The sequence below is a fragment of the Canis lupus genome, chromosome 25, assembly GCF_048164855.1.
Source record: "Canis lupus baileyi chromosome 25, mCanLup2.hap1, whole genome shotgun sequence".
In the NCBI taxonomy this organism is placed as follows: domain Eukaryota; kingdom Metazoa; phylum Chordata; class Mammalia; order Carnivora; family Canidae; genus Canis; species Canis lupus.
In genome coordinates, this window is record NC_132862.1 from 4,852,637 (window position 1) to 4,865,781 (window position 13,145).

Sequence of the window (13,145 nt, forward strand, 5' to 3'; positions counted from 1 at the left end):
AGCTTCTATTGAGTTTTTGTTTTCTTAAATTTTACTTCATCTGGTAAGTACACTTAATAGGAGATCTACCCTCGAGGCACCTGGGTGGCTCAGTAGTTGAGAGTCTGCTTTTGGCTCAGAGCGAGATCTCAGGGTCCTGGGATTAAGTCCCACGTTGGGCTCTTAACAGGGAGCCTGCTTTTCCCTCTGCCTGTCTGCCTCTGTCTGTGTCTCTCATGAACAAATACATAAAACCTTTAAAATATATATATGAGATCTACCCTCTTAACAGATTTTTAAGTGTACAGCACAATATTGTTATCTATAGGCATAATATTATACAACAGATCTCTAGACCTTATTCATCTTGCATAACTGAAACTTTACAGCCATTGATTATCAACTCCTATCCCTTTCCCCCTGGCCCCTAGCAACTACCATTATATTCTTTGTTTCTAGTAGTTTGACTATTTTAGATACCTTACATCAGTAGAATCATGCAGTGTTTGGCCTTCCATGACTGCCTTATTTCACTTAGCAAAATGTCCTCAAGGTTTGTCCATGTTGTCACATATGACAGGATTCCTTCCTTCTTAAGATGAATAATACTCCATTGTATATAATACCACATTTCTTTTATCGATTCATCTGTCCAGTGGACATTTGTTTCCACATCTTGTGAATAGTGTCACAATGAATACGAGAGTGCTACTTCTCTCTCTTCAAGAATTTGATTTAAATTCTTTTGAATAGGGATCCCTGGGTGATGCAGCGGTTTGGTGCCTGCCTTTGGCCCAGGGCGCGATCCTGGAGACCCTGGATGGAGTCCCACGTCGGGCTCCCGATGCATGGAGCCTGCTTCTCTCTCTGCCTGTGTCTCTGCCTCTCTCTCTCTCTCTTTGTGTGTGACTATCATAAATAAATTTTAAAAATTAAAAAAAATTCTTTTGAATAAATACCCAGATATGGGATTGCTGGGTCATATGGTAGTTCTATTTAATTTTTTGAAGAATCTCTGTAGAGGCTGCACCATTTAATATACCCACCAACAGTGTACAAGGGTTCCACTTTCTCCATATCCTTGCCAACACTTGTCTTTGTTTTTGCTCTTCTATAACAGCTATCCTAACATGAGGTGATATTTTGTAGGGTTTTTAAAAAAGATTTCATTTATTTATTCGTGAAAGAGAGAGGCAGAGACACAGGCAGAGGGAGAAGCAGGCTCCATGCAGGGAGCCCGACGTGGGACTTGATCCCAGGTCTCCAGGATCATGCCCCGAGCCAAAGGCAGGCACTAAACTACTGAGCCACCCAGGTTGCCTGCATTTTGTAGTTTTGGTTGGCACTTCCTTGATGATTCGTAACATTGAGCATCTTTTTATATACCTGTTGGCCATCTGCATGCTTTCCTTTGGAGACAGGTCTTCTTAAATCCTTTGCCCATTTTTCAGTTATTAGTTCTCTTGCTATTGAGTTATAGGAGTTCCTTTAACACTTTAGAAATTGATTCATTATCAGATCTATAGTCTGCAAATATTTTCTCCCATTTTGTAAGTTGCCGTTTCACTCTATCAATAGATTTCATTGCTATGCGTAAGTAAGTTTCTTAGTTTGATGTAGTCTCACTTGTCTACTTCTGCTTCTGTTGTCTGTGCTTTTGGTGTCATATCCATGAAATCATTGCCAAGATCAGTTTTCCTCTATCTTTTTTTCTAGCTATCATAGTTTCAGGTCTTACATTTAAGTTTTTTTTTTTTTTTTTTTTTTTACATTTAAGTTCTTAATCCATTTCGAGCTGATGTTTGTGTAAGATCACGATCCACTTTCATTATTTTGCATATGAATATCCAATTTTCCTAGCACCATTTATTGATACTGAGTTTTCTTTTTTAAAAAGATTTTATTTATTTATTTGAGAGACAAAGTGAGAGAGCAGGAACAGAGAGGGAGGGGCAGAGGAGAGGGGGAAGCGGACTGCCACCTGAGCAGGAAGCCAGACGGAAGGCTCCATCCCAGGACCCCAGGTTCATGACCCGAGCCAAAGGCAGAGGCTAAAACCATGAGCTACCCAGGGGCCACATAGTTTTCATTCAACGAATATTTATTTTATTTTTTATTTTTTAAAGATTTTATTTATTTATTCATGAGACACAGAGAGAGAGAGAGAGAGGCAGAGACACAGGCAGAGGGAGAAGCAGGCTCCATGCAGGAGCCCAATGTGGGACTCGATCCCAGGTCTCCAGGATCACACCCTGGGCCCAAGGCGGGCACTAAACCGCTGAGCCACCCAGGGATTCCTCAACGAATATTTATCGAGCATCTTTGGGCCAGGCACTACGGTAGGTATAAGAGATAGAGGCTAAGAATAACATAATGGTGACAAGCACACCCATTGGGGCCAAACTGCCTGGGTTCAAATCCTGGTACCATCATTTCTAACTGCTTGACCTTGAGCCGGTTACAAATTCCTTACACCACAACGTCCTCATATATAAGAAAGGGATAACTACGGTCTTTTCATCGCAGGACTGATGTGAGGATTGAAAGAATGAATATGTGTAGAGGTCCTGGACAGGCATCTGGCACCCGATAATCACTGGTAAGTGCTGGCTCTTAAGGCATGGTCCTTGCCTCTCAAGGAGCTCACAAATTACAGCTGCCCTTATCCACCTGACCCGCCTGGCCGTCAGGGCCATCTTGGTCTTCCGACCCTTCAAGGGATCCCTAGCTCCTGGCTACCCTTTCCTGGAACCATAGGATGAATCGGGAGCAAGTGCCTACACCACCGATTCCTTGTGTGACTCTAGGTAAGTAGTTTCTCCCCTCTGGATCTCACTTAATGCACCTGTAAAGGAAGGAAGCTGGCCCAAAATGGATTTCCAACATCCCAACAACCTCCTTGTTCTGGGCAGCTCCAGTTGAAACTATGTCAGCCTTGGGCAAGTAACTTCAGCTCTCTGCGTTGGTTTCCCCCCACCCCCCCTTGTAAAACGGGATAATATTACCAACCACGGGGCAGCTCGAGGGGCTCGGCGGATTAGCGCCGCCTTCAGCCCAGGGCGTGACCCTGGGGACCTCGGTTCGAGTCCGGCGTCCGGCTCCCTGCGTGGAGCCTGCTTCTCCCTCTGCCTGTGTCTCTGCCTCTCTCTGTGTGTCTCTCATGAATGAATAAATAAATAAATAATCTTAAAAATGTATGTTACTAACCACCTCCGAGGTCGTAGTGCTGTCGTAGCGAGGCTGTCAGCGATCTGCGGGGCACCTCAGCCTTCGGGCCCATCCGCCTCCGCCACTCGACGCATGCGCGCTGGCGCCCCGGCCGCGGGCGAGCCGGTCCCGACTTCCGGTTCCGCCGGAACCCAGAGGCCCGACTCCCTAATGGCGGCGTCCGGGAGACAGGCCGCCGGGGGCGTTGAGGAGGCCGCAGAGGAACCGCGAATTCTGGAACCGGGGGCAGCCCCATTTGGAAATTTCCCACATTATTCCCGCTTCCATCCTCCAGAACAGCGGCTCCGCCTCCTGCCCCCGGAGCTGCTTCGCCGGCTCTTTCCGCCGAGTAGTTCCGAAACGAGGCCGATCCTGGGGCTCGACGTGGGGTGTAACTCTGGGGTGAGTGACAGGGGCGGGGTCGGAGGTCGGGGAGCCCGACTTCTGGCTTCCTCCGCGTTCGCTGGGGCTTGGGTTTGGGCGTGACATCACCCCACCCCCCACCCCCAGGACTTTCCCAAAAATGATTCTAAAGAGGTCGCTTGGGCCGACCCCCTTGCTGCTGGACCTTCCACCATCGGGGACCATCGGGGACCCACCGCCATCCCGCTCAGGAATCCTGGGGAGGAATGATTTTTAACTCGGTTCCAATCCCGTCCCGTGCGTTCGCTGCCTGACGGCCAGACCTCTTGTGGGAAGGGCCGCCGTATTTGGGCTTCCGGCGCTAGCCTCCTGTCCAGCGCAGCTGGGGGACCCCCAGGCTGCAGAGAGGGGGCCTCTGGACACCCACCTTTGGGAACGTAGGGCTGGGATCGCTCTATTGGGCGAGGTGAGCCGGGGTGACGGAATCATGTCTGGAATTAAGAGTCACGTGCCTGCCATGCAGTGTAGGATGGAGCCAAGTGGATGTTTATTTAAAAAGCAATGAGTTGACTGAGTACCGAGGAGAGGATCGAGAGGGAAAATACAGCTTCCTGGCAGAGGAAGGCATTGCCACGTCTTCTTACCGCAAAGTATTCTTAGGCATAGAGAGATTATAGTGAAATCACATCCAGAATATCACAATGTCTCTCCGACACCTATCTGTTAACTACTAGCATGTCCTAGAGACGCAGACATTCTGACCCTATGCTTCCAAATCCTATGCATATAATAAAAAGCAAGTCTCCACTCCTGACCCTAAATTCTCCTTTCCCCCTAACACAGTGGCAACCGCTGTTTATCATTCTTTGGATATGCATCCTGTGTGTACACAATCATTTCTATGTGGATAAATATCCTACCTTATATAAAGAGCACACTATTTTCCACCTTGCTTTTCACTTAATTTGGAGAGCAGTCGTGTCACTACATTCTTTTTTTAGCAGCTTCAAAATTGTATGGATGTACCATAATTTGTAGGGTGCTTTCTTTCTTTTTTTCTTTTTTTAAAATTTTATTTATTTATTCATGAGAGAGAGAGAGAGAGGCAGAGGGAGAAGCAGGCTCCATGCAGAGAGCCCGATGTGGGACTTGATCCCGGGACTCCAGGATCCGAAGGCAGGCACTAAACCGCTGAGCCACCCAGGGATCCCCTGTAGGGTGCTTTCTTTACATTTCTGAAACTCTCAGGTCCCTCTCCAGACCTACTGATTCAGGATCTTGGGTGATTGAGCCCTTGAGTCTGCATTTTCTTTTTCAGTCTTCTAGGGTATTCTGAGATTGGGGAATTGAGGATGGAGAGGGTGAAGAGATGTGGAGGAGGGACTGATGTAACAAAATGACTACTGAAACTGGCATACCCAAGATCAGATAGGAAGAGGGAGTCAGCAAAGAAAGAAATAGAGAAATGGGTAGACTAAGGAGCATAGTATAGGACCTTCCTACTCAAAATGTGGTCCTTGATCTACAGCATCAGCATGACGTGGAAGCATATTAGAAATACAGAATCTCAGAGGGCTCCTAGATGACTCTTAAGAGTCCGACTCATGATCTCAGCTCAGGTCTTGATCTCAGAGTTGTGAGTTCAGGCTCTGCTTTGGGCTGCACACTGGGCATGGAGCCTATGTGTAAAAAAAAAAAACTAGAGGGATGCCTGGGTGGCTCAGTGGTTGAGCATTGCCTTCCGCTCAGGGTGTGATCCCAATCCAGGAATCAAGTCCCGCATCAGGCTCTCTGCAAGGAACCTGCTTCTCTATGTCTCTCCTTCTCTATCTCTCATGAATAAATAAATAAAATCTTAATTAAAAAAAAAAATACAGAATGTCAGTCTCCCCTACCCCACAATCTACTAAATCAGCATTTTTATTTTTAATAAGATCCATAGGTGATATGCATATTATTGTTAATATAGATATTAAAGTGTGAGAAGCCTGGTATAGAGGGAAGAACCTAATGTAGCCTAAATCTTTCTATGTACTGGGACACCTGGGTGGATCCTCGGTTTAGCACCTGCCTTTGGCCCAGGGCATGATCCTGGAGTCCCGGGATCGAGTCCCACATCGGGTTCCCTGCAGAGAGCCTGCTTCTCCCTCTGCCTGTGTCTCTGCCTCTTTCTCTCTCTGTGTCTCTCATGAATAAATAAATAAAATCTTTAAAAAAAATCTTTCTATGTACTAACCATGTGACATTGGACAAGTCAGCCTCTGAACCATAATTTTTAAAATATGGAATTTTTTGTGAACTATGTCACACATAAAAGTGCATAAAACATGTATTTATACTTTACGAATTATTAAAAAGTAGACACCTTTATCGTCCAGATCAAGTATAAAACATTGTCAGTACTCCAGAAGTCCCTTCTCTCATTTCCTCTGTTCATAAACTGCCCCCCTCCACCCAGACGTAACAACTAGCCTCATTTTATTATTATTTACTTGCTTTTCTTTATAGCTCACTATTTTTGTATCCCTAAATATTATAATTTAATCTTATTGGAATTTTTGAACTTCATATAAATGGAAGCTTGCCATGTATTTTGTTTTGTGTCTTCTCTTTTACTCAGCATTGTGTATTTTTTAAATACAATCTTTAAAAAAAAAAGGAAAGAGAGCATGAGCAAGAGGTAGGGGCAGAGGGAAAGGGAGGAACATATTCCCTGCTGAGCAAGGAGCCTGATGCTGGACTTGATCCCAGGATCACGATCTGGGCTGAAGGCAGACACCTAACCGACTGAGCCACCCAGGCACCCCACCATTTTATATTTGTGAGAGTCATCCATGTTGATGCACTGAACTGAATTCCTTCATTTCATTTTAAACTGCTATTTAGTATTCCATCTTAATGACTATACCACATTTATCCATGCTATTATTATTGGACATTAGGTGGTTTCCAGCCACACTTTCCTCACCTGCACAAAGGGCATAAGTATTTTCCTTACCAGACTGTTGCACACACAAAAAAAAAGACTGTTGCACAGAGCAAAATGAGGTGATACATAAAAATTCCTTGAAAAAATGGCTTAGAACAACACATTTGGAGTGGTTATAATGGTTATAGAAGTCAAAGTGAGAGAAAGGAGATGGTAACTTGTTTAAGAGTCAAAAAAGTGCTGAAATGGTGAAAATCACAGGCCATTAGACTTGGCTAGAAAGATTAGCAGTGACTTTTGGGAGTAATGGATGCAGAAGCAGAATAAATTTCAGAAGGAGGTAGTGAAGCATAAGCCAGGTAGTAAAATTAAGGCGATAGAGTGAAGACTAAATGAGGAATTTTTGGAATTGAGACTTACCTAGGTACATACAAGTCTGAAAAGCAGATTTTTATAAGATGGTGCTTGCTCTGTTCCTCACCTTCCTGATAAGGAACACTGGTTATGCCCTTGGAACTCTTTCTTCCTCCCTGGGGTCTAAGACACCTAAAAAAAGAAAAGAGAAAAAAGTGAGTTTACCAGCATATTACTTAAGCTGGGAAAGACTGCTCTTGGCTCCGTTGCTGCATCCATTTGGCTGTAACTTTCAGCCATACAATCCAATGTACCATCAAGGTCAGGAAAGTAGAGAGAGGACACATTATAGCCTAAGACCCCTGGAGGGCGCTGAGAACCTGCTCTGTAGAAAACTTTTTGGGCAAACTTAGTCTAGGAGCTTCACATTCTATAAGCCAAGAGTAAGTGACAGTCCAGTGGGATGATAAGACATACAGATTTTTCTTCTATTCACTGGTTGAGAGCTGAAATGACAAAGCTCTTTTGGATTTCTCTAGGATCTGAGTGTGGCTCTATACAAACACTTCCTTTCCCTACGTGATGGGGAGACCTGCTCAGATGCCTCAAGAGAACTCCATCTACTCTGCTGCGACATAGATCCAGTCCTGGTGGAGCGAGCTGAAAAAGAATGCCCTTTTCCTGATGCCCTGACCTTTATCACCCTGGACTTTATGAATCAAAGGACCCGGAAAGTTCTCTTGAACTCTTTCCTAAGCCAGTTTGGACGTTCAGTTTTTGATATTGGCTTCTGTATGTCAGTAACCATGTGGATTCATCTGAACCACGGGGACCATGGCCTATGGGAGTTCCTGGCCCACCTTTCCTCCCTTTGCCGCTACCTCCTTGTGGAGCCACAGCCCTGGAAGTGTTACCGGGCAGCTGCAAGGCGTCTCCGGAAGCTGGGTCTTCATGATTTTGACCACTTCCGTTCCCTTGCCATCCGAGGTGATATGGCCAATCAGATTGTGCAGATCTTGACCCAGGACCATGGCATGGAATTAGTATGCTGCTTTGGCAACACCAGCTGGGACCGAAGCCTTCTGCTCTTCAGGGCAAAACAAACTACAGAGACTCATCCGATTCCTGAATTACTGACAGAGGAAGGGAAAGAAAGGAACAGATTAAGATTCTGGAGACAGTGAAATGGGAGGATGGGAAGACCAAGAAAGAGATATTGAAAGGGTGTTACACTAAGAATTAAGTTCACTCTCTTTAATTCATGATTATAAGGCACCCTCAAAACCTGGCAGAAACTTTTGGCAAAATGTCCAAGACATGCAGTTGAAAGAATCAATAGCATCTATACCCTACTGTTTGAGTTGATCCTAGAAGAAAATATATATGGGCGGTGGGCTGGGCTATCCAGATTGAGATAGCCTAGAGAAAGTGATCCTGGTTCTAGGATATGGAAGGGGCTGCTTTTAGTGATTAGACTCAGACCAGGCTAGCCTTAGAATGTATCAGTGCCATGGGCAACCTGAATCTAATCTGGCTTCTTCAGGCTTTTTCTGGATTTACTCATCCTGCCTTCAGGCAAAACCTCAAAATACAATCTGGAATGAAGAGTCAGTGGCCTGGCTAAAGGAGAGGGTTAGTAAGAAAAATATCTTATCTTTCCAGAGCAGGTCAAGTCTCCAACATGCCCAGGCTCAGCACAGCAGGTAACAGATACTAGCCAAATTGCACTGACTAGCATTTATAAAATGTTTAAAGATTTAAATTATGAACCCAATATCCAAATGGTACAAATGAAATAAATGAAGTGGGATTGTATAATTATATATAATAAAAGTGACTTGAGTATGATTGAGAATGCTCTGTGATTCTGGCATAGGTAGGAAACTTAACCACTTTAACCACTCTATCCGAGGAGGTTTCAGCTCAAGAAAAAGAACCTCACCCAAGCTCAGAACAGAAATCATGTCAAAGAGTAAGTTAATTCAGGACTTTTGTCCTCTGCCAAACCATACCAGTATGGGAGTGGGAATAATATGCAGGGAAGCAGGCATAAAATGCAGTCTACAGTGAGGGCTATAGCACAAGTGCTATGGGATAGGTGTCACTAATGTCTGTCAGGTTTTGACACCTGTGAGTTGAGTCCAAGGGAGATGGAGAAAGATTTGTTTGGTGGAGAGAAGATGAAAAAAACAAAATATACCTAGCTAAGAGGGGAGACTGGATTGATGAGCTTCAAAATCTTTAAGAACCTATTTTTCTGAAGTTTTAGAAGGAAGAGTAGGGAATAAGAGAGTGAACCACCAATTAGACATTGGACCTCTTGATGGAGAAGTTAGTAAAAGTTCCTGCTAGGGAATTTGAACTTTATGCATGAGAGAGCAAAAACTAGTACATAGTACAGTCTCTAAACGATAGAAAAACAGAACCCAAACCTTCATTTAGGAAAACCAATTTTTCTATTTTGTGCAGGATAATTATGTGGTTGGTGACATTTCCAATCTCAGACTCCAGTACTACTTTTCAGTCTTTTTATATTCCTGCTCCTGATCACTTTCATCCTAGTGACTCTTCTAGACTTTTACCCTTTTGCAGGTTCTTGACTCTATACCTCTACTCCATTAATCTAAGCAGATGACCTAACCAGCACCAGCACCATTCTTGTTTGCTGTGTCAGGAGGTGTTTTCTTGCCCTAAGTCTTAGACTCCTTCATTTTCCCTCCTTGTCACTTCTGAACTTACCCAGTGAGCTTTTACACAAATAACTTCTGCCTGAATTCCTGATCCCAACCTCTACTACCTCTCCCAAATTGCTTTATTGAGTCTCTCCTTGGTGTCTCCTTGGCCTCGTTAACTTCTTCTTGTTCACCTGCCAACATGCTTAATTCTCTCTCGTCTTCCAATTTTAGTATATGTGCTGCCGAAGCGAGCACTCTCTCTCGTCTTCCAAAACCTCCACAACTTTCCCTGTGTCCACTAGCCCTTCAAGTTTATTTAATCTCTCCCTCCATCTCTTTACCACCAAACATGAGCAAAGCCCTTGAAAAACTAGACCCCACAGCCTTTGCTTTCTCATTTCCCATTCATCAGTGATCCCCGAATGCCAAATCCTGAGGCCTCTTGTTCAGTCTTCCTCCTAGGTCATGGCCACTATTCAGCACTATTGACTCCTCCTTTAAACTACTCTCCCTAGGTTTCTTCACCATACCCTTCTCCCTTTATTCTCTTCCCATCTCTTAGTTTTTCTCCATTCTTGAAGCAGTTAGTTAAAATTGTAATTGAACTTAAGTTAACCTGGAGTCCTGGATTCATCTCCAGAAACAGTGATTTGGGTTAGGAGTGGGGCCTGGGAATCAGTTTAGTTTGGTTTAATCAGATTTGGGTGTTTTTTGCAATTTTTTATTGTGGTAAGATGTATATAACATAAAATTTACCATTTAAACTGTTTTTAAGTGTACAATTCCATGGCATTGAATACACTGACAATGAAGAATCGTTTTTTGATAAAAAACAAAAAAAAACAAAAACAACAACAACAACAACAAAAAACACAGGTAACTGATGCAAACCAAAATAGACCACACTTTGGATTGCTTAGGATTCCTTGGGGTCATACAGTCCTCTTCTACCTATTTCCCCTCGAGTGAGTTCCTCTACTCCCATGCCTTTAACAACCACCTATATCCTAATAACCCCCAAATATATTGGTAGCCCCACCTCCACAGTCATAGATTAATATTGTTCCTCTTTTGTAGTCATATCATCCTAGAAGTTCTTAGTCACCTCAGAGTCAACATATCCCAAAAGCAAACTCATTACACTCATTTCACACCTAATCCAATATGTTGTTGCCATCCACCCATTGCTCAAGCTACAAACTTCAGTTGAGTCTCCTCACTTATATTCACCACATTGAAAAAGTCCAGTAAATTCTACAAATAACATGTAAGTCCCATTTATTCCAACCATGTGGCTGGTGCCTACCATGCATTTCTCTGTTAAGTCATCTACCCTCCAATCCCTACTGCCACTGTTCCCTTCCTCAAATAACTAGTTATGTAAGTACTATGCTCTAAAGCCTTCAGTGGTTTCCTAGTGTCTAATGTCCTGTCATTTATCCAGTGCCTAAGCCAGTGTTGGTCAGTAGTAGCCACTTGCTATTTAAATTAAGTAACGAAATAAATAAAATTTAAGGTTCAGCTCCTCGGTCATACTAGCCACATTGCAGGTGTTTAATAGGCATATGTGACTAGTGGCTATCTGGTTAGACAGCACAGATGTAGACCATTTCAATCACCGCAGAAATTTCAACAGTGGTGGTCTTCATACTTTTCCTCCACACACCGGTCACACTAAAGTCACCTACCACCCTGTCAGACTTGCCATGTCCTTTCATACCTCTGAGACTTAGCACATACTCCCTCTATTTCCATTCTTGCTCCTCCACTCTAACTTGCAATGTAACTGAACTATTTGTCCTTAAAGATGGCTCAGATGTTAATACTTTGTCAGAAATCTTCCCCCAACTCCTGTAGCACTTTGCATTTCTTACCACATTCTAGTGGGGACTTTGCATGGAAGCTTCTATTATAGTATTTACCTCATCATATTATAATTACTTACATGGCTCCGTCCCACCACCATAAGACATATCTCCTCAAGCCCAACTTACTTTGTACGTTGAGCCCTAGCACAATGGCTGACACAGGGCAGGTAGCTGAGAAGTACTTGTTGAATTAATATATGAATGAACAAAAGAGGAATGTGCCTGAATTCAAGTATTAAGAAGAGGGGAATCCCCGGGTGACTCAGCGGTTTGGCGTCTGCCTTTGGCCTAGGTAGGACATGATCCTGGAGTCCTGGGATCGAGTCCCACGTTGGGCTTCCTGCATGGAGCCTGCTTCTCCCTCTGCCTGTGTCTCTGCCTCTCTCTCTCTGTCTTTCTCTATGTCTTCCATGAATAAATAAATAAAATATCTTTTTAAAAAAGTATTATGAAGAAAAGGGAGATCTATTATTGGGCAGAAGATTGCCCAGGAAATTGAAATGGGGAGAAATTTAAAAATTAGAGAGGTAAGCTTAGTTTTGGCATAGAAGTTTGAGATATGTTTTTTCTCAAACATATCTTTGCAATAAAGTGCCCATTTGAGGGCACCTGGGTGGCTTGGTTAAGCGTCTGACTTCCACTCAGGTCATGATCCCAGGGTCCTGGGGTTGAGCCCCTGCGTTTAGCTTTCCTGCACAGTTGGGGGGAGCCAGCTTCTTCTCCCTCTACCTCTTCCTCCTGCTCGTGTTCTCTCTGTCCATATCAAGGCTTGGGCTATTAATTGTTTGCTTCAGGACAGTAAGAGTAGATATAAAAATATGGAAGTCATTCATATACAGTGATTGAGGTTTAAGGAGTAGTAAATTCCAAAAATACATGGATATGATGAAAGGACCAGGTCCTAGGTCTGAGGGCTGCCAATAGTTGAGTGAGGGAGAAAGGAGAAACCAAAAGAGGTCTAGTTAGAAACAGGAAAAAAGAGATTAATAATATAGCACCATGTGCCAGACAACATAAAAGCTAAAGCAGAAAAAAAAAAAAAAAAAAAGCTAAAGCAGAGCTGGGCTTTGAACCTAGACAGTGTGGTGGCAGAGTCTGAGCCTTGGCTACCATGCCTTGAGATGTCACAGAAATCCAAGACTGGGAAGAAACTCCAGAAAACCAGTGTAAAAGAGCCTGAGCTTTGGAGTTACTGTGCTTCCTCAAGTTATACGTTCAAACCTGAGAAGAGGAGACCCAGCCAGGCCACTCTTGGCTATTGCAGATATTCTTAGAAATCCCCTCACAGAAGTCAGGCCTCATTCTAGGTTGAGTACCTAAGTAGCACCCCTGCTGCTGCCTACCATTTAAACAGGCTTGGCCCTCCTGAGTGTTTTGGAAAAAGTGGGCGGCTACACAAAACACACAGACACACAGACGCTCTTAAGTCTCCCTCAGTCCTAATTTCCTTCTCACTGTACCTTTGACTACCTGTACCTTTGCCAGCTACCCTAACCTTCCCCTGAATTCCTGAAATGCCCAATCTGCCCCTAATTTTGATCCCTGACTAGGACCTCCTAAAAGTGGGTTTTAGTCTCTGTTTCATGCTTAGGAGTCAGGGATTCCAAGCTCAACTCCAGGATGTATTAAGATCCTGAGATCAATCAGATCCTTCTCAGCACCATGAGATCAAGTTTGATCCAGGAAGAATGCAGTGGAAAGAACATCAGGGTTTAGAATTGAGATCTGTCAGTAACTCATTGCATGACCACCCTGTTCAAGTCACTTCAC

General features: G+C 43.8%; 1 protein-coding gene and 1 long non-coding RNA gene across 5 annotated transcripts in view; one reads left to right on the forward strand and one right to left on the reverse strand.

Moving 5' to 3' along the window:
* Window positions 1-13,145, reverse strand: part of LOC140617126 (uncharacterized) — a 44,186-nt gene that overhangs the window by 8,622 nt on the left and 22,419 nt on the right. For 3 of the 4 annotated variants that reach the window (XR_012017363.1, XR_012017360.1, XR_012017361.1), the window contains 2 exons: window positions 7,747-7,965; window positions 3,187-7,024 (listed from right to left, as the gene is read on the reverse strand). This is a non-coding gene — a long non-coding RNA (uncharacterized lncRNA). The remainder of the gene's footprint in view (window positions 1-3,186; window positions 7,025-7,746; window positions 7,966-13,145) is intronic. The other variant, XR_012017362.1, reaches the window with a different exon arrangement.
* On the forward strand, window positions 3,320-8,680 carry BCDIN3D (BCDIN3 domain containing RNA methyltransferase). Its single transcript, XM_072797999.1, has 2 exons — window positions 3,320-3,588; window positions 7,372-8,680. The coding sequence occupies exons 1-2, from the start codon at window positions 3,358-3,360 to the stop codon at window positions 8,014-8,016; spliced, it is 876 nt and encodes a 291-aa protein (XP_072654100.1). The 5' UTR covers window positions 3,320-3,357; the 3' UTR covers window positions 8,017-8,680.

Bases quoted from the DNA above. Each gene is read 5' to 3' on its own strand.
- BCDIN3D (XM_072797999.1), top strand. From the start codon at position 3,358: ATGGCGGCGTCCGGGAGACAGGCCGCCGGGGGCGTTGAGGAGGCCGCA. The intron at 3,589-7,371 runs GTGAGTGACAGG...GGATTTCTCTAG, and splicing joins ACGTGGGGTGTAACTCTGGG to GATCTGAGTGTGGCTCTATA.